Source organism: Aythya ferina, assembly GCF_964211825.1.
Source record: "Aythya ferina genome assembly, chromosome: Z".
Taxonomy (NCBI): domain Eukaryota; kingdom Metazoa; phylum Chordata; class Aves; order Anseriformes; family Anatidae; genus Aythya; species Aythya ferina.
In genome coordinates this window covers 31,545,421-31,565,864 of record NC_140299.1, presented here as the reverse complement: position 1 = coordinate 31,565,864, position 20,444 = coordinate 31,545,421, and the positions used below count along the sequence as shown (strand labels likewise).

General features: G+C 38.1%; 1 protein-coding gene across 18 annotated transcripts in view; it reads left to right on the top strand.

Moving 5' to 3' along the window:
* PTPRD (protein tyrosine phosphatase receptor type D) overlaps nt 1-20,444 on the top strand; it is a 1,303,784-nt gene that overhangs the window by 1,147,867 nt on the left and 135,473 nt on the right. For 12 of the 18 annotated variants that reach the window (XM_084505446.1, XM_084505445.1, XM_084505434.1 and 9 more), the window contains 5 exons: nt 621-1,202; nt 12,128-12,261; nt 13,549-13,693; nt 17,131-17,436; nt 18,498-18,691. In XM_084505446.1, coding sequence (XP_084361572.1) covers nt 621-1,202; nt 12,128-12,261; nt 13,549-13,693; nt 17,131-17,436; nt 18,498-18,691 — 1,361 coding nt within the window. The remainder of the gene's footprint in view (nt 1-620; nt 1,203-12,127; nt 12,262-13,548; nt 13,694-17,130; nt 17,437-18,497; nt 18,692-20,444) is intronic. The other 6 variants (XM_084505438.1, XM_084505437.1, XM_084505439.1 and 3 more) reach the window with 1 other exon arrangement.

Genomic DNA, 20,444 nt, shown 5'->3' with positions numbered 1-20,444 from the left:
TATTCTGAACAAATAAATTGCACCAAAAGAGACTAAATTATCTTACACTTGTAAGTCAAGAAAGTAACCATTCCAACCAATCACTGGCATAAGACAAAATACAGATTAAGACAGCAATAATTCTGATAAATAAATTCATAATAGTGTTTAATTATTTTCCTATGTCTAGCTCTCAACCTGCCTTTAAAGTAAATAAAGAACTTTATAATCTTGCATATATTTGTCAATAGCAGTAACTCTTAAGAACCAGTTGTTTGATTTTTGGAGTTGCTGGGTGTCCAAGTACCATGTTAATTGAGTAGTGGGTGCCAGAGGTTCCAAAAATTACTGAAAATTAGTCTTTAATGGTCATCTGCTTAAGGAACTTACCATAAAAGTCAGTATTGTTGCTTTATATCAATAAACCTTTTACTACAGAACTTGAGATGTTTCTGATAAGTTTCTGGAGATAATCTTGATTGCCAAAAGCTCATGCTGAACAAATCACATGTTCTCTCTATTCCAAATTTCCTGATTTTTTGTTTGTTTGTTTGGTTGGTTGGTTTTTTAAATCTCATAACGTAATTATTAAGGTCTGCTGTTACACAGGGCTAACTGCATTTTTTGATATTTATCCTTAGCCTTACCCAGACCTCCTGGAACACCTGTGGTGACAGAAAGCACAGCAACAAGCATAACATTGACTTGGGATTCTGGAAACCCTGAACCAGTTTCTTACTACATAATCCAACATAAACCCAAAAACTCTGAGGAGCCATATAAGGAAATTGATGGGGTTGCCACAACACGCTATAGTGTGGCTGGCCTAAGTCCATATTCAGAGTATGAATTTCGGGTAGTTGCTGTAAATAACATTGGGCGAGGGCCACCCAGTGAACCTGTGTCCACAAGGACTTCAGAGCAAGCACCTTCAAGTGCGCCACGCAATGTACAGGCCCGTATGTTGAGCTCTACCACCATTTTGGTACAGTGGGAAGAACCTGAGGAACCTAATGGACAAATACAAGGTTACAGAGTTTATTACACCATGGATCCTACTCAACATGTCAACAGCTGGATGAAGCACAATGTGGCTGACAGCCATATTACCACTATTGGGAATCTGGTGCCCCAGAAAACATACTCTGTGAAGGTTCTTGCTTTTACTTCTGTTGGGGATGGACCACTTTCTAGTGACATTCAAGTCATCACTCAAACAGGAGGTAAGCCAGCAGTAAAGAGAATTTGTGAGGGAAAAAAAAAATGAAAAGAAGAAATTTTGCAGAGCAAAGACTTGATCATGAAAATGTTGGGGGGGGGGGGGGGAGAAGTTTTAAGGATTGCCACAGTTTATCCAGGCAACTTTGTAACAGGCAAACAGTTCTCTACACTTTGAATTTATCAAGACAAATCCAACCTGTCCCTAAAAAGAGTAATCCCCAAGGTCACCAATTTCTCATTTTATGTTTACAGTTGTGTTGTTTTGGTTCTGCACAGGAATTTTAAATCCATTAATTATTTTTATTAGCAAAGGACAAGCAGGCAAGCAAGCAAATCATTGCAGACAATTTTTTTGAAATCAGAAGCCAGAAGTTCTGGTGGAGCTACACTGCAGACAGTGATTTATTGTAGTAATAAGAAATAAAAGCTCACTTTTTCTAGTTTTTAGAGAAAGCTGTATGAAGTATTACTGTAGGTCATTGATTACCTAGAAATATTATGTAACACACTTGAATTTTTTACTACCAGAATGTTTCTTGTTGAAGAATTGTATCTTACCTCAAATTGTTAAAAAATGCACCTCTAATCATAACTTAAGACAGCTCCATTGGTTACAGCTTTTAGTTCTGTATGCAAATCTGTTAATTCAAAGTAGACACTAGTGCACACTTAATGAAAACCGGACATTGAACTGTTTCTGTGGACCATTGTATGCATTATGTCACACAAAAGTCTAAGTGTTACTCTTCAGATTCTCAGCTGAGAAGTTACTAAAATAACTTTTCTAGACCTACTTGTGCATTAAAATGTTACAGAATCAAAGAATCATCTAGGTTGGAAGAGACCTCCAAGATCATCTAGTTCAACCTCTGACCTAACACTAACAAGTCCTCCACTAAACCGTATCACTAAGTTCAACATAGAAATGCCTTTTAAAGAACTCCAGGGATGGTGACTATAACACAGAATCACACAGAATCACAGAATTGTCTAACCACTTTCCTGGGTAGCCCATTCCAATGCCTAACAACCCTTTCAGTAAAGAAGTTCTTCCTAATATACAACCTAAACCTCCCTTGGTGCAACTTTAGCCCCTTCCCCCTCATCCTGTCACCAGGCACGTGGGAGAATAGACCAACACCCACTTCGCTACAGCCTCCTTTAATGTACTTATAGAGAGCGATAAGGTCACCCTTGAGCCTCCTCTTCTCCAGACTGAACAATCCCAGCTCCCTCAGCCTCTCCTCATCAGGAGATGAGGTTCTCTCATCAGGAGATGAGGTTTGTCAAGCCGGACCTGCCTTTCGTAAACTCATGTTGACTGGACCTGATTGCCTCTTGCTCTGCAAGTGCCATGTGATGACACTCAAGATAATCTTCCCCATGAGCTTCCCTGGCACTGAGGTCAAACTAACAGGCCTATAGTTCCCCGGGTCTACCCTCTAGCCCTTCTTGTATATGGGCATCACATTTGCTAGCAGCCAGTCGACTGGGACCTTCCCTGATAGCCAGGACTGTTGATAAATGACGGAAAGCGGTTTGGCCAGTTCCTCCGCCAGTTCTCTCAGTACCTTCACGTGAATCCTATCTGTCCCCATCGACTTACGTACATCTAAGTGCCGTAGCGGGTCACCAGTCATTTCCTCATAGATAGTGAGGGCCACATTCTGCTCCCCATCCCCTTCCACCAGCTCAAGGTACTGAGCTGGGTATCCAGAGAACAACTGGTTTTGCCACTAAAGACGCAAAGAAGGCATTAAGCACCTCAGCCTTTTCCTCATCTCTTGTCACTGTTCCCCCCCCGCATCCAGTAAAGGATGGAGATTCTCCTTCGTCCTCCTTTTTATGTTTATGTATTTAGAAAAATATTTTCTGTTATCTTCAACAGCAGTAGTCAGATTGAGCTCCAGATGAGCTTTGGCCTTTCTAATTTTGTCTCTGCACAGCCTTACAACATTCTTATAATCCTTCTGAGTGGCCCGCCCTCTTTTCCAAAGATCATAATCCTTTTTTTTTTTTTTTTTTTCTTAAGGTCTAGCCACAACTCTCTGTTCAGTCAGGCCAGTCTTTTCCCACACCAGCTGTTCTTTGGGCACGTGGGGACAGACCACTCAGCCATTAAGATTTCCTTCTTGAAGAGTGCCCAGCTTTCCTGGACTCCTCTGCCCTTCAGAACTCCCTTCCAAGGGACTCTGCCAGCCAGTGTCCTGAACAGCTCAAAGTGTGCCCTCTGGAAGTCCAGTACAGCAGCCTTACTGGTCCCCTTCTATCTTCTCCAAGAATAGAGAACTCTACTATTTCATGGTCACTCTGACCAAGACAGCTTACTGCCCACTACATCTCCAGCTAGCCTTTGCTGTGTGTGAATAGAATGTTCAGCGTTGCACCTCCCCTGGTAGGCTCACTAACAGCTGTGTCAGGAAACTATCTTCTATGCTCTCCAGAAACCACCTAGACTGCTTTGTCTGGGCTGTGATGTGCTTCCAGGATATGTCTGAGAAGTTGAAGTCCCCCACAAGAACAAGCGCTGACGATTTTGCAACTTCTGTCAGCTGCCTCATTCATCTCCTCATCCTGGTTCGGCAGTCGGTAATAGACCCCCACCAGGATGCTTCCCTTGTTGGCCTTCTTGCTGATCCTAACCGATAGGGACTCAACCTTATCATTCCTAGTCTCGAGTCCCACAGCATCAAAACATTCTTTAATACAGAGAGCCACACCACCACCCCTTCTGCGCTGCCTGTCTCTTCTGAAGAGCCTATAGCCAGACATTGCAGCACTCCAGTCATGGGAGTGATCCCACCACATTTCAGTTGTGGCAACCATGTCATATCTTGCCTGCTGCATGTGCTGCATAGCTTGCTTGTGCACATATGCAAATGTACACCATATTTTAATTTTGTCTTTTGTATTTAATTTTTATTTATTTATTTAGAAACTAGTATTTATATTGGCATTAGTCTGCTTTTAGAATTCATATGCAAAACACTTTTAGTGAACTCCTTGTCTGTATTTTCATTTATAATCATAAACTTCTTTATATCGGGAAGGGTTTGTTGGTTGTTTCTCCAGGGAAGGGTGAAGCAACTGAAATAATGAACAGTGAGACTCGGCTGGACCGGCCCAGTTACATTACTTGTTGATGTCATTTCAGAAAAGCTGTGTTTATTAAAACCTTTAAAGAACTTGCCATTAAAAATGCCCATCTGTTTCTGATTATTGTTGTAATCTGAAGAAATTATGACAATGTTAACAGTGCAGGAGGGAGTCTCAATACACGTTTTCAACTTTGTAATGGAGTTGACTTGACATTGTTTATGTAAGACAATGTTGAAAATTGAAAGAAAAACAAAAATGTGGTACACAGGCAGCATTTTTAAGCACTGATACTTGTCCATAAAGAATGTGAATATTTGAAGCCATAAGAGATAAACATACAAGAAAGTCTAGTGAAGTGCTCCAATGCTATGTTTCTTTAAAAAACGTGATTCACCCATCTTTCTAGCTGGCAATTTCTCTTCAGTTAGCACTGCAGAATATGATGCCCTTTTCTACCAGATTTGTTGTAATCTAAACCTGAATATGATTGCTTTGGTTTAAGTCTCTCAGGCTGATAGACATCCACATAAATATACATGTGCCAAATAAGTTACACATGTAACATGAAAATAAATAAATAAATAAATAAATAAATTGTTAATGGAAAATGGTAAATATGCAGCTTAACCTTTATGCATTATCCAAAAAATAAAAAATAAAAAATTGAATGATAGCTGTGGTTTACAGCCTTTGATAGTTTGATTTCCTTCAAAACGTTCCTGAACTTTGGATCTTTGGAGGATGACTGTAAAAATTGAAGAATTTTTTAAAAGCCTGTTTATGAGAGTCTTCTGTTTGTTAGTACAGCATAGTGATTCCTTGAAAGGGCTCTGTGAATGTCTTCTCACTTTGCTGGTCAGCAGAAACTTTATTAAAATTGCAAATTGAATTTCTAATTAAAATATTAACTAGGAACATGTAATTTGTGGGAAAAAGAAAGAAATATTTATCAGAAAAACAAACATAAAAAAAAAAAAGTTTTACATTCAATTTCAGGTTTAAGTATTCTGCCTAACATTTGTGGAAAAGCCCTGTTCTTTTGCCCAATTGTGGGCAAAAGCAGCAGTGTTTTCTTCACTATCAAGACACCATTTTAAGGAATTAGGCATCAGAAGAGAGCTGTAGAGCTGAGCCTTTCACATTAAGAGAAACTCAGTTCCAAAATCTACTCCTAAGAAAGTACTTATATATCATTATGGGTCAAAGGATTTGATTCTATTGAGGATGGAATCAGGACAAGTGTATTATTTAGGCAAATTGAATTACAAAGACCAAGTTTTAGAACAAAGAATTAACTGTGTAAGCTTTAGTATAAAAATATTTATTATCCTTTATCTTCATCTGAAAACAAAAACTGTGTTGGTTTGTCTCCATTTAGCTGTTCTGGACGCATTTCTTATGAAACTTCTCATACTGCTTTCTTTCCTAAAACTGATCAGCAGTATATGTACTCTCTGAGCAATATACATTAGCTTCTGTGTAGCAGAAAATCTCCTGAACTTTAGACAAGTTAATAGAATCATAGAATAACCCAAGTTACAAAGGACCCACAAGAATCATAGAGTCCAACTCCTGGCTCCACACAAGACTACCTAAAAATTAAACCAACGAGAGCATTGTCTGAATGCTTCTTGACCACGGTCTGTTAGGTAGTGAATTAGTGGAGAAAGAGAGACTGAAAAATATTCCAGATATACCTGGATGTATACTGCAAAATGTATGCTTATTTAAATGTGAAAATTGAAGAATAAAACATATTGCTAGCTTTAAAACAAGGATTGGCTGTGGATTGAAGACTAAGGATTATTACAGTTATAAATATCAAGCTTTTGATCATAGAGAAAAGGACAGTAGTGAGAAGGTCAAGTATCTGACTTGCAGGGCACATAAACAAAGCATTATCTTAAGAAGAATGATTAGAAGTTCAGAGGAAGGTAGTCACTAGCAAAGAAATGCGGTTCTCTGTTGTAATAAGCTTGCTACTTTGCCAGATATTTCTTTCATGAATACATGAAACTCCACAATACTAGTCTCCTAGTGACAACACACTTTGTAGAATTGAGAAATAAAAGGCATGCTTGCTGCACAGGGAAGTTATGGCTTTTAGTATACATTTGTAGACTACACTGACCTCAAAGCAGAAAAAGACAGTACTGAGAGAATACTCACATAAGAAAACTCCATTCTGTGGCTTGATTATACCAGTATGTTCTGTAAGCTCCTCCAGCTTCATTTAGTTTCCAGACACCACCGAAGATATATATATATATATATTTTTTTTTTAACAGGTGCTGTGTATTCCAGGCAGAAATACTTAATAGTTTAAAAGTTATTATATCACTTTCTTATCTGATACTTTTTCTTTGAATTAAGTATTAGGTTCCCCACAGAATGTATCAGTGATATAGTTTGTTAAGTTTCTGTAAATATGTTTTTTTTTTCCCTTCTTCCTTATCTTCTCAATCTGTTTGGAGCCATTCAGATTCCCTGTCACTTCTGTTTTTCTCTTGATGTTTTTCAGCTTCAGATTTGCAAAAATGTGGCTATAAAATATCAAGGATAACTAGGTTTTACATAAGTTATTGTTTCAATAAACAATATTTGGTACAGTCCAATTAACCATTCTTTTGTCTTATAGAATTATAGCAAGTAGCAGACCTGTTTTTGAAAAGATTTGGAAGATGAGGATCTTAAAATGTATTACTACAGAGAGACAGGGAATACCCTTTATTTTCCAACTGCTGCCATATTCATTATCATAAAGCATAGATGATGATACAAAGACTGTAGTATCCTCAGGGTACTGCTGGTGCTGGCAGGAGGGGAGGTGTCCAGTGTCATTGTCGTGTCATGTGTTGTTTCCCCCCTCCCCCAGCAGGCTTAGCTGGGGCTCAGGCTGTTCAGGGCTTCACTCAGCCAGGGAGTGAAACGCCCCAGGCCAGAGACTGCCCAGCCTCCCTGGGCCCTGATCACTACCGTCACTACTGTCCTGGTAGTAAAAAGGCTTCTTTCTCCTTGTCTCCAGCCTGAGCATCTTGTGTCTCAGTTTATGCTGCTGCCTCTTGCCCTACTCGTGCACACTACTATGCAGAGACCACCTGTGTCCCCTCTCTACTTTCCTGCTGGTGCTGGGGCTGCTGCTGCATGCTACCAAAGCCACACCTTCTCCTGGCTGAACTGGCTGGAGTCCCACAGCCTCTTCTTACTGGTTGTTTATTAAATTTGTCCATTTTTATCAACATCCTTTTTCTGTTGGAGGTCCCAAACCAGATGCAGTATGCAGATGACCGTACACTGACAAGCTCTAAACAGTGGGGACGACCCCTGCCCTCCCCTGGCTCTCAAGCCTATGTCCTGCTCACACCGACTGTCTTGCCCTCATTGCTGCCAAAGTGCATCACTGGGAACTGTTCAGCTTGCTCCCTGCAGAGCCATCCCTCTGAGTTACCCCAGAGCCACACCAGCCTCAGCTTCTGTCCCTGCAGGGCTCTGCCTTCCCAGGCCAGGGCTCAGCCTCTTTCTTGCTGAATGCCATGTCCCATCAGCCACTTCCTCCCCATTTTTCAGCTCCCTCATAAGAGCAGCATGGCCCATGACTATATTGACTATCCCGCTCCAGCTTGATGCCATCTGCAGACTTGGCACATGTGCCCTCCATCCCTCCCTCGAGGCCACTGAAGTAGATATCATGCACAGGATGGGCTCCATTTCAGGGCCATTTTTCTTTAAATTTTTAATAAATTACTTGAATGAAGGACCTGAAAGTGTACTAAATTTCCAGGTGACACTAAACAGAGAGGAGACACTGACTCCCTCAAAGTTAGAAGAGCCTTGCAGAGAGATCTTGACAAATTAGAGGGCTGGGCAATTACCAGTTGTGTGACGTTTAACAAGAGAAATCATGGGATTCTGAACCTAGGACAGGGCCACTGTGGATGTACAGATTAGTAGATGAGAGGCTGGAGAAAGAAGGCCCAGCAGAAAGGGATCTGGAAGTTCTGGTAGATGACAAATTGAATTTGAGTCCACAGTGTGCCCTGGCAACCAAAACGGACAACTGTATCCTGGAGTAAATCAAAAATAGAATTGCAAGCCAGCTGAAGGAAGTGATAGTTGCCGTCAGGCTTCCCACCTCTCTCAAGTTCTTGAACCTCTAGGTAGTGGTTGGGGGAACAAAATCCCTCCCACTTTAAGCAAATAGTAGGTCTGACCACCTGATGGAAATGAACAGGTACAAGTCAATGACATGAATCCCAGGGTCCTGAGGGAACCATTGGACACAGCTACCAAGCCACTCTCCATCATACTTGGAAAGTCCTGCCACTCCGGAGAAGTTCCTAGTGACTGGAAAGAGGAAAACTTTTCTCCCATTTTTAAAAAGGGTAGAAAGAAGGACACAGAGAACTACAGACTGGTGAGCCTCACCACTATGCCTGGCAAGATCATGGAACAGATCCTCCTGGAAGCAATGTTAAGGTACATGCAAGACAAGGAGGTGATCTGAGACAGTCAGCACTGTTTCATCAAGGACAAATGTCTGACCTGGTGGCCTTTGGGATGGAGTGACTGCATCAGCTGACAATGGAAGACTGAACAATACCATCTACCTGAACTTCTGTAAAGCCTTCAAGATGGTCCCACATGATATCCTGATCTCTAAATTGGAGAGAGATGGATTTTAAAAGTGGACTACTCAGAGTACAAGGATTTAGCTGGATGGCCACATAAAGAGAGTTGTGTTCAACAGCTCTATATCCAGGTGGAGGCTGGTGATGGAAGCTGGTGTCCCTTGAGGATCTGTTTTGGGACTGGTGCTGTTTAATATCTTTATAAATGGTGTAGACAGTGGGATTGAGTGCACCCTCAGCAAGTTTGCATATTAAACCAAGCTGAGTGGTGCAGTTGATGCAACAGATGGAAGGGATATCATCCAAAGGGACCTCACAAGTCCCTTGAAGAAGTGGGCTCACATGAACCTAATGAGGTTCAGCAAGTCCAAGTCCAAAATGCTGCACCTGGACCAGGGCAATCCCAGACATAAATACAGACTGGGAGAAGTCATTGAGAACAGCCTTGCAGAGAAGGACTTGGGGGTTCTGATGGATGAAAAGCTCAACATGAGCCAGAAGTTCATGCTTGCAGCCCAGAAGGCCAACTGTGTCCTGGGCTGCATCAACACAGGAGCAGCCAGCAGATTGAGTGAATGGTTGTCTTCTACCCTTGTGAGGCCCCACTGGGAGTACTACATCCAGGTCTGGGGTCCCCAAAATAAGAAAGATGTGGACCTGTTAGAGTGAGTCCAGAGGAAGGCTATGAAGGTGATTAAAGCGATGGAGCACTCCTCCTACAAAGAAAGGCTGAACAAGATGGGGATGTTCAGCCTGGAGAAGAAAATACTTACATACTTAGAGTGAGCTTATAAAAAAGATGAAGAGTGACTTTATATATAAGCAGATAGTGACAGGAGAAAGGGGAATGGCTTTAAACTGAAAGAGGGGAGATTTAAATTAGAAGTCAGGAGGAAATTCTTTACTCAGAGGGTGGTGAGGCACTGGACTCTCAATCCCTAGAGGTTTCGACAAGTCAGATGAGGCTTTGTGCAACCTGATCCAGTGAAAGGCATCCCTTCCAAATGACAGGAAGCTTGGAACTAGGTGACCTTTAAGGTCCCTTCTCACTCAAGCCATTTGATGAATGTATGATTGTATTGCTCTACTCTGGTACAGCCTTACCTCAAGTACTGCGTACATTTTTGGTTGCCACAATATACAAAGTACATCAAACTATTAGAGAATGTCCAAAGGAAGGCAACAAAGATGCTGAAAGGTCTATAGAGCAAGATTGATGAGGAGCAGTTGAAGTCACTTGGTTTTCAGCCTAGCGAAGACTGAGAGGAGACCTTGCTGCAGTCTACAATGTCCTCATGAAGGGTAATGCAGGGGGAGGCACTGATCTCTTCTGACTAGCAATAGGACATGAAGGAATGGCATGAAGCTCCATCAGATTGTGGTTCATATTGGATATTAGCTAAAACTTCTTCACAATGACGGTGGTTGTGCACTGCAACAGGCTCCCTAGGGAAATGGTCACAACACCAAGCCTAAGAGATTTCAAGAAGCATTTGGACAGGATTCTCAGAAATATGATGTTTGATATTTGGTTGTTCGTGTAGGGAGCCAGGAACTGGACTTAATGATCCTTGTGTGTCTTTTCCAGGTCAAGATATTCTATAACTTTATGATATTTTCCTATTTTATTATTATTATTATTATTATTATTATTATTATTATTATTATTATTATTTACTTTGTAGTATGCAGAAATGTTCTCTTCTTACACAAGGGATATTTTAGAAAAATTACTGATTACTCTTACCTATCTTTCTGTGAAGAGATTGTGAAGAGACTCTCACTCATTCCCATAGAAATAGGCAATATTTTTCTACATATTTCTTCTATTTTTTCCTATTTCTCAAATGAAAGTGTGAATTGTAGGGAATTGCAAGCTCCACACAGACTGAATATGCACTTTATGTTGACAGGTTATCTGTCTGTTTAAAGGTTAGATATCAAACTTCTACCACATACACAAGGGTATTTTTAATCTACATAGTGAGATTCTGCAGAAGTCTGTGGGAGATAAGAATTACAGTCACAAATTATTTCTACCAGTTACTTAGTGATATTTTTAAGTCTCTTAACTATACAGAAGAAATGTACTTGTAATATTATAATAAAAATCTACCCTGAAAAGTGACTTGTGAGGCAATTATTATCACACTGTAGTTGTCACAGCTGTTCTCGATATGTGCTAAGAATTGTATCTCTTTTTTTTTTTTTTTTATTCAACAATAAGGACATGACACATTTTATTCTTGAAAATATAGACGTGGTGTGTAAGACTGTTTGATGCATTATCAGCATCATTATTAACTGAAACTAATGTTTTAGAACTTGTACGCCACAATGATTGTATACATTCCAGTGAAAGGATATATTTTACCATCTTTTCCCAGTCATAATAAGTTTTCCAGTTATAATAATAACTTTAATATTTAGTGTAGATATGAAGAAGTAAATGAGAACAAAACATTTAGCTTAGGTAATTACTGCAATCATTACACGTGGTTTTAAAACACAATGTTCTTTACTACCAAAATCAAAGTTACATTTTTAGTTCTTGCAATTAGAAAGTGTTGCCACTAGAAATCCAGATGTATTGATAAAAATCCCAGTCATTAAAAGTGTGAAAAAATGTCACTTAATGAAGACCTCTTCAGTAGGTTGTGATTTCTTTGGGTAGTTAAATCATCCAGTATTCTTAGAGAGCAAGATGTGTTTAGCATCTTAGTTGTGAGTTAAGCAACCCTTTTTCAGAATTGGAAACACATGTCATGATTTTAATACTGTGTTATTGAATATTCTATCCTATCTTGGGTAATACTAGCATTTCCCACATAATACTTGTATAGACCTCCACACACACACACACACACACACACACTTGCCATTTCACACATTACAAACTTGCTGGTGTTCAACACCAAGCTTCTTTCAACAATATTTCAGCTCTTTGTATATTATTTGCACTGTGAGGCATTTGCTTGAAATCCTTGATAATTTGTGATGTGCAAATTAAAACTTTGTTCTTTTTCTGAGTTCAGATTAATTTATTTCAAAACACAGTTAATCAATTTGTTTAAAACAGTAAATTCAATGAAAGTAATATTATGTGAAATATTCAGATAACAATTTAAAAGGTTTTAATGATATGTGTTTAAATAGCCAGATAAACAATTGGAAACACTACTAAAATCTTTTTTCTTTAGTGCCTGGACAGCCGTTGAACTTCAAGGCAGAACCTGAGTCTGAAACGAGCATATTACTTTCCTGGACACCTCCACGCTCTGATACTATTTCCAGCTATGAACTAGTTTACAAAGATGGGGAGCATGGGGAAGAGGTAAGAGAAAATATTATACATCTTTTAAGTACTTTTTAATGAGTTAGTTGTAAATGCTACCATTGGTCACTTTCTTCAGTATGAAAGCCTTGATATTAAACAGTTTGTTAATCCCAGCAGTGAGCCTATTTGACTTCAAATGTGTAAACCAAAAATACCTTGATGGTTACTACCAAAGGAAATTTGTTGTTGTTCACAGGTGTTCACATGGATATTGCATCCAGTTTCTGATGATACTGATCTCTCCAAGTCTGTTCCTCCACAAAGGCTTGGAAGCAGAGGTGTTTTGTTGAATGTTATAGAGTTACTGATTTACTTTTTTTTTTTTTGCACTTGCACTTTGCAGCCTATTTTCAGCCTTAGAGAATATCTATTTGCCACCATGGAAGAAGCTTATTACCTTTCAGTAATCTTTTTTCTCTCTCTCTAAAGATAAAAAGCTACTATGGGCTTTTTCTATACCATTGTTTCATAAAGAATGTTGAGTTTGAGAGCCTCAGTGCTGTTAGTGTAGAAAAAAACATTCTTACATCTAATATCAAAACCATGTGGTATTGCCAGATGTCCCAGAAAATAAATAAATAAATAAATAAAACAAAAAAGAACCTGTCAGTCTCAGAGGAGAGTGTCAACTTCATTGATTTGTGCTGTATCATCATCTCATTGCTGATGCTTCAGCTGAGTTTATGACAGGTCCACACATACACAGTGAATGTACAAACATGCTTTGTGGACTGTGGGGCAGATCCGTATTTCAGCTTGAGATGCAGGCCACTGTTTAATACCTTACAATTGGAATAATTTGTTTCTTAAGATTTTGAACACCAGCTTAATTACAGGTTTTCCTAAAATCTAAGATTATTCTCATAACAGATATCTGGACTTCACTGTCATGTGGGGCTGTCACTGTCATGACAAGGCTTTGTTTGTGTGTTATTGTCTTAAGATCCTTTTATGATTTATACACACTTATTACTTATTCAAATAGTCAAAAAATATTTCTGGTTCTGAGTTTAACCCTCTAAGCTGTCTGCTTTAAAAAAAAAATAATTCTTTAACATGTATTTGTTAAAAGTAATGTATTCATTTTGGGTTTGTTCTGTTTCAGTTCTTTTTTTTTTTTTTCTTGAATTTATATGTTACAATTTTGTGAGATAGGTTATCATCAGAGTATAAAAGCATTTCTTCTGTGGACAACATATTGCATATGTTGATATGCAATTCAGAGTCTCTAAGTCTCTTACTGAATAGTAATCTTGACATCTGACTCTCATTCCTTACCTGTAGCAACGGGTTTCCACTGAGCCTACCACATCTTATCGCCTACAAGGCTTGAAGCCAAACAGCTTGTACTTGTTTCGTCTAGCTGCACGTTCTCCACAAGGTTTGGGTGCTTCAACAGCAGAAATCTCAGCAAGAACCATGCAGTCAAGTAGGTGTCTTTCCTTGCTAACTTTAATCTATTATGTTATATTTGTCAAATAGATTCATTTAAATAGCCAACAGAGACAGCAAGACAAGAAAACAGAATGGTACAAAACATAGCATTTATGAACCTTAATACATAAAAAAAAATATGTTTAAAATACTGTGAATAACTAATATGTGTGTCTTTTCCATAGCTTCCGAAAAAGATTCTGTAAAGACTTACAGAAAGCCAGTGTCTAAGGATACAATACTTTGCTGTCATAATTAGTTGTTGTTGTTATAACAGGGATAATAGCGTATTATATTTTATTGTGCAATAAGTATAGATGAGGAACATTCCTCCACCCATAAAATACCACCTGCTTACTCTAAAGATTTCATGTAATACTAGGTTGCTCCAGTAGCATATCCTCATAGTAAAAAATGCTGCAGAGTGGGCCAATTTGAATGTTTCGGACTGTATCAAAAATTTCCTTATACCTCTTCTATAGTAACTACTTTGATAGTTACTTCAATAGGTAACTACTCTGATTAGAGAGGTAGTTAGTAAATCTCTTAGGTTAGAGATTTTTTATCTGGGCTTTTTTAAATGTTCAGTCATTATTGATGCCAGTGTAAATATTTTTTCTGACTGCATTCTTATGGAAACAATGTCAATAAGCTCATCACATTTCTGTGCAAATATTATGCAAAAATTTGGATTTATTTTACAATATTTAAATTAATACTTAACTAAAACAACCAGGTATGCAAGGATGATATCCAGAATGACTGTGTTTGCTGAATAAGTTATTCATTCCTAACAGTTTATACTGTATGATTTGAAAACTTATTGCAATTCTATTTTAGTTTGTTTTTCATTAAATTACCATTTCTTAAAGCAGCATTATTTAAAAAAAAAAAAAAAAAATCAGATTCTCAGTTGGCATGATTTTCTTTTTAATTTGCGGTCTGTAATAGATATGATTATATAATCATTATTTGATAGTTATATAATTATTAATAGTTAATGTAACAGGAGATGTAGTACTGTAGAGCTTAAGTTTAACCAAAGCTAAGTGTGCTTCTGCAGCATTTCTAAGCTATTTGAATAAACATAAAAGACTACCATGTAACAGAAGACTAGTAACAATGCCAGTTTTGACCTCAATAATACAAAATCAATAATTTAATATGGAAAAGGGTATTTATTGGTTCCTGGAGCCATTTCAGCTACTTAGAATGCTCATGCTCTTACGCCATATTGGGTGAAAATTGCCTAAATTATGCTTAAACAATAAACATTTAGGAGCCAAGGTTGTGTGTTCTGCCTATAAGCACATTGCCATTTTTCCATTCTAAAATTCAAAAGTATAGTATTAGATTTGAAAAAAGCCTTATGCATACAGATATTATGGAAATCTGATTTCAGGAGTATATATGCAGACTCCAGTTATTTATTAATAGTTTGCAGCAGTTTTAAACTTTGTGTATTTTAAGAAAAAGTACATACTTTAATAAAACTAATTACACAGGTAGCCTTCAGATTATACTGAGTTACATAAAAGCAACATTTTTTTTATAGTGTCATGGATTAAAAATTAATAAGCTTCTGTGAGTTCATTAGCAACCTTCACCAGAATACCCTGTTCTCTTTTATCTTGGTTTCAGAGAAAGATGTTACAGGGATTTATTTCTTTATGTACAGGATCCTTGAGGGACATTATGGGTTACCTTTTACTTCCTCCACAAATCAATGGTAAAAGTGGACCAACAAGTTTTGAGTATTTGATAACTGAATTAGCTTAAAAAATAAATAAAAAAATAAAAAGGCTCTATTCTCTTTTGTAGCCCCCCATCTGCTTCCTCTAGTTAGTTGAAACGCTGGCACATTCCCTCCTGTTTTCTCTTCAGAAGAGCAAAGTACCATACTGAGTAAAAAGCCATTGATCCCTGTAGAAGACCTGTGGGGAACCAAAACATACATGTGTAAATGCAATAGGTCACAGCAGGGTCCTAGGCCTCCTCTGTTGCTTTAAATTTGTTTGATGTGCCTAGCATAAGTACCAAAAATCCATCTGTTTCTTTTTTTCCTTTAGAATGGGAAGAAAATAGCATACAAACAGATAAAAAAAAAAGTAAAAGACCCATAAAGACCTTGCACTGAAAAATTATGTTTTCCTTCCAAGAGAAATGGCAGAAATGGGGAAGAAGTCCACAACTGCCAGTGAATTTAAATATTGACTCATTTTTTGGTGCTTTGAGTGTTCAGAGAGATAATTTTTGGTGCTTAGTTACTAAGTACAGACTTCACTAAGGTACATTTAAGTACATGAATGCATACCCAGCTTTCAGTATTGGAATTGCTTCACTGAAAGCAATGGAATGACATCCATGTTTAAATGCTGTGGAGCCTGGAGAAAGTAATTATGTTAACAGACTCTTTTAACTATGAATCAGTAAAGGTGAGCATTTCTGCTCCAGAAGAATGCTGATGAAAAGATGTGAAGTGAGGATCTTTCACCTTTCCGATGACCTCAGATTGTGAATTTAATTTATAAAATGAATACATGCTTTCTTGACACAGTGTTTGGAGGTAGATATTTGTTTTTGCTATAGAATAATCTACATTACTGGTAGGATTTAATTCTTTGCTAGCGAAGGTGTGTCCAAGAGGAGTTAAAAAAATAAAACTTGACAGCTGATCTAGGGTAAGTACAAGTTAAAGTCAGAGTCAACAACCCTGTCACTTTTTCCGGGTAGGTAAATCTTTGACTAAGACTTTCTATTGACTGCATGCTTCTGGTATGTTGGCTACAATAAATACTTGAGTAAATGCTTTCCATTTAAACAGTATTTTTGGTTGACTTGTGCGAGGCAGACTCAGTTATCAAAAAAAAAAAAAAAAAAAAAAAAAGTTGGTTACGAGAGTGGGGAGGCTGTTTAAAGCAATTTCTAGCAATTATTGCAAGTTTGGGGGTTTCTGTAAAAGGAGAAATATTCTCAAAATAAACCTGCTTGAAGAGGATATGTCCAAATTTCTAAATAAATATATGTCATGCATCGTTTCAGATATTATAACTTGCACTAATTGCAATGATTGTAAAGATAGATCAGTAGCCATAGAAGTGTCACGTTTTTCTTTTATTTCAAGAAGAATTTTAATTACAGGTAGGTAACATTATTTTGAGGTTTTGTTTTCATGTATTTCCCCTACATGTTTTTTTGTTTTTTTTTCACCATTCGGTTGGTCTATTCATTTTCAGTTTCCTCATGTTAATAAGCCAAGGTGCATATAATTACCGGATGTTTTGCTTTTCAAGTTTCTTCTTATTTTCTTGTTTGTTTTTATTTTCATTTTATTTTCTTTTATTTATTTTTATTTTTTTTTCTTTTGTTCATTTTTTTCAACCACTCCTATCCTTTCACTCAAATCCTTCTTTAACCCACTACTGAAATTAGAGCCATCAGCTCCTCCTCAAGACATTAGTTGCACAAGCCCCAGCTCCACTAGTATTTTGGTAAGTTGGAAACCTCCACCAGTGGAAAAACAGAATGGCATTATCACAGAATACTCCATCAAGTACATTGGGATTGATGGAGAAGATGTCAAACCCCATGAAATTTTGGGAATTTCCTCGGACAGTACCCAATACCTTTTGGAACAGCTGGAAAAATGGACTGAGTACCGGATCTCTGTGACTGCCCACACTGATGTTGGACCTGGCCCAGAGAGCTTAGCAGTATTGATTCGGACAGATGAAGATGGTATGTTGCCTCCACTACATCAGTTTGCACCTCTATGACTCTCTGTAGATCTGCTGTCTTTTATGTAGGCTAACAGATTTTTTTTCTGCTTTTTTCTGAAATCGCAAATATTACCACTATTTGAGTTCTGTTTTTTTTTTTTCCTTTTTCTTCTTCTTCTTCTTCTTTTTTTTTTTTTAATCAAAGACTTGTGCTTTCAACATTTCAACATTTTTTATATATCTGGTATATATTTATATATATAAATAGAAAATAGTGTTTTGTTTTTGTTTTTGTTTTTGTCAATAAACTGCATCTGCTGCCCCTTTAAGCCCATACACATCCTTTTTTCTCCTTCTTAAACATAAAAGTAACTTACCGGGAGAAAACCTTCTTCCTTTTCCTTGATTTTACAGTTTTTATTTTTAAACACATGAGGTTTTCTTCAGGTATTTTTTTAAACTGTTTTCTTGTTCTATGTTGTACTTATTATTTATTTTGATGTTGTTGTTGTTTTGGGTTGTTTTCTTTTTTTTTTTTTTTTTTTTTCTTTTTTAATCTTGGAAACCTGATGCTCCACACATTTTATTTTTTTCCATGCTTGTAAGTGACAGAAGACAGCCTTATTATCAACCTCCTTTTTATACTACTGAAAAGAAAGAAAGAAAGAAAGAAACAAACAAACAAACAAACAACATACCAAATAAGGAAACTTTTTTTGGAAATCTTTTGTGTTTTTTATTATTATTGTTATTATTATTATTTCAATTATTGCAATACCTCTTTGTACTGTAATGCTTTGACTCTCAAAGCATCTTCCTTGGCTTTTGTACATTTTTACATGTTTTTCTATTTCTCTAATACTATTTTTTCTTCCATTTTTTGCATCAGTCATGGTTTTTGATCTTTTCACTGAAAGGTAGAGCAGATTGATTGGGCGTTTTCATTTGTTGAACTGTTTGTATTCTTCAGAGAAAATGTAGTGAGTCTGCCCTTTAAAAAAAAAAAAAAAAAAAAAAAGGCAAAAGACATGGGTGGGACAGGTGCCTGTAATTCTGTTTTATCCAATGATGTTGTTCCAGTTCCTAGTGGTCCTCCTCGCAAAGTCGAGGTTGAGGCTGTCAACTCTACTGCTGTTAAAGTGTCTTGGCGCTCACCTGTACCCAATAAACAACATGGACAGATCAGAGGATACCAGGTCCACTATGTAAGAATGGAAAATGGGGAACCAAAGGGTCAGCCTATGCTGAAAGACATCATGCTGGCTGATGCACAGGTAACTAGAGCATTTTATGTTATTTTATAATCACAGTGAGAACCCTTCATTTACTAAAAAGCTATCTAAAACTGTATGTTTGTTTTTTTCTTGTTGTTGTTGTTGTTTTTGTTTTTTTCTGTCTTTCATCCTAACAGTTCTTTTTTTTTTTTTTTTTTTAATCTCTATTTAACAACTTTTCAGAATACTTGCATTTAAAGCTTCTTGGAGGAAACCGAGGCACCCTTTTCTTTAGAACTGTGCACTGAAATCTTAAGCGGTGTCATTCTGCTGACTCCCATAAACCTGGAGACTGCATTGTACACCTGTTCTCTGAAGTTGTAAAGCATCATAAGTATCTAAGCAAGGTCACATCCAGTGCATCAAAATGTGCAGTCTGATCCAACTGTCGGATATTTCTTTGTTTAAATAGAGAGTATGGAGCCAAATGAGAAGCCTATGTTAGTCCGTTATTACAGTGGTTCTATCATTGTTGCATATCTACCTCATCATACAGTTCACAGGAAATGAATTTGTTTATGTGACTTTAGAAATCACTGAGGTATTTATACTTGTCATTATTCATATCATTAACTGTGCAATAGAATTTGGAACTTAGTTTAAATAGGTTTGGGGTTACCTATAATGCAAAGTTGCCCACCTGTCGTATAAATTATGAGACATGATGAAAGCACAAGCCTGATCACATCAAGTTTTAAAAGCTTCTCAATATAGTACTTTACTGATTGGGATACACCAGCACTCCATAAAACTGAAGATTCCCAAAGCTACTGGTGCTGGAGGAATGAGCCTATGTCAAAATTATTTTCATGTGCACGCATCTCACAGCTAGCACTCAATTTATGACTGGGATGAAGGGAAATGATCAACTTAGCATAAAGTTAAAGACAGAAATCCTACACTCTTAAGCATTTCATGTGAATAATTGTGTTTTTGTGTTTGTTTGTTTGCTTGTTTTTTCTTCCTTCTTTTTTTCTAGGCTTAGTTCTAAACTTTCATAGAATCATAGAATCATAGAATATCCTGAGTTGGAAGGGACCCTTAAGGATCATCAAGTCCAACTCTTGACACCGCACAGGTCTACCCAAAAGTTCAGACCATGTGACTAAGTGCACAGTCCAATCTCTTCTTAAATTCAGACAGGCTCGGTGCAGTGACCACTTCCCTGGGGAGCCTGTTCCAGTGTGCAACCACCCTCTCTGTGAAGAACCCCCTCCTGTTGTCAAGCCTAAATTTCCCCTGCCTCAGCTTAACCCCGTTCCCGCGGGTCCTGTCACTGGTGTTAATGGAGAAAAGGTCTCCTGCCTCTCGACACCCCCTTACGAGGAAGTTGTAGACTGTGATGAGGTCTCCCCTCAGCCTCCTCTTCTCCAGGCTGAACAGGCCCAGTGACCTCAGCCGTTCTTCGTACGTCTTCCCCTCCAGGCCTTTCACCATCTTTGTAGCCCTCCTCTGGACACTCTCCAACAGTTTCATGTCCTTTTTATACTGTGGTGCCCAGAACTGCACACAGTACTCGAGGTGAGGCCGCACCAGCGCAGAGTAGAGCGGGACAATCATCTCCCTTGACCTACTAGCGATGCCGTGCTTGATGCACCCCAGGACACGGTTGGCCCTCCTGGCTGCCAGGGCACACTGCTGGCTCATATTCAATTTGCTGTCTACCACGACCCCCAGATCCCTCTCTTCTAGGCTGCTCTCCAGCGTCTCATTGCCCAGTCTGTACGTGCAGCCAGGGTTTCCCCGTCCCAGG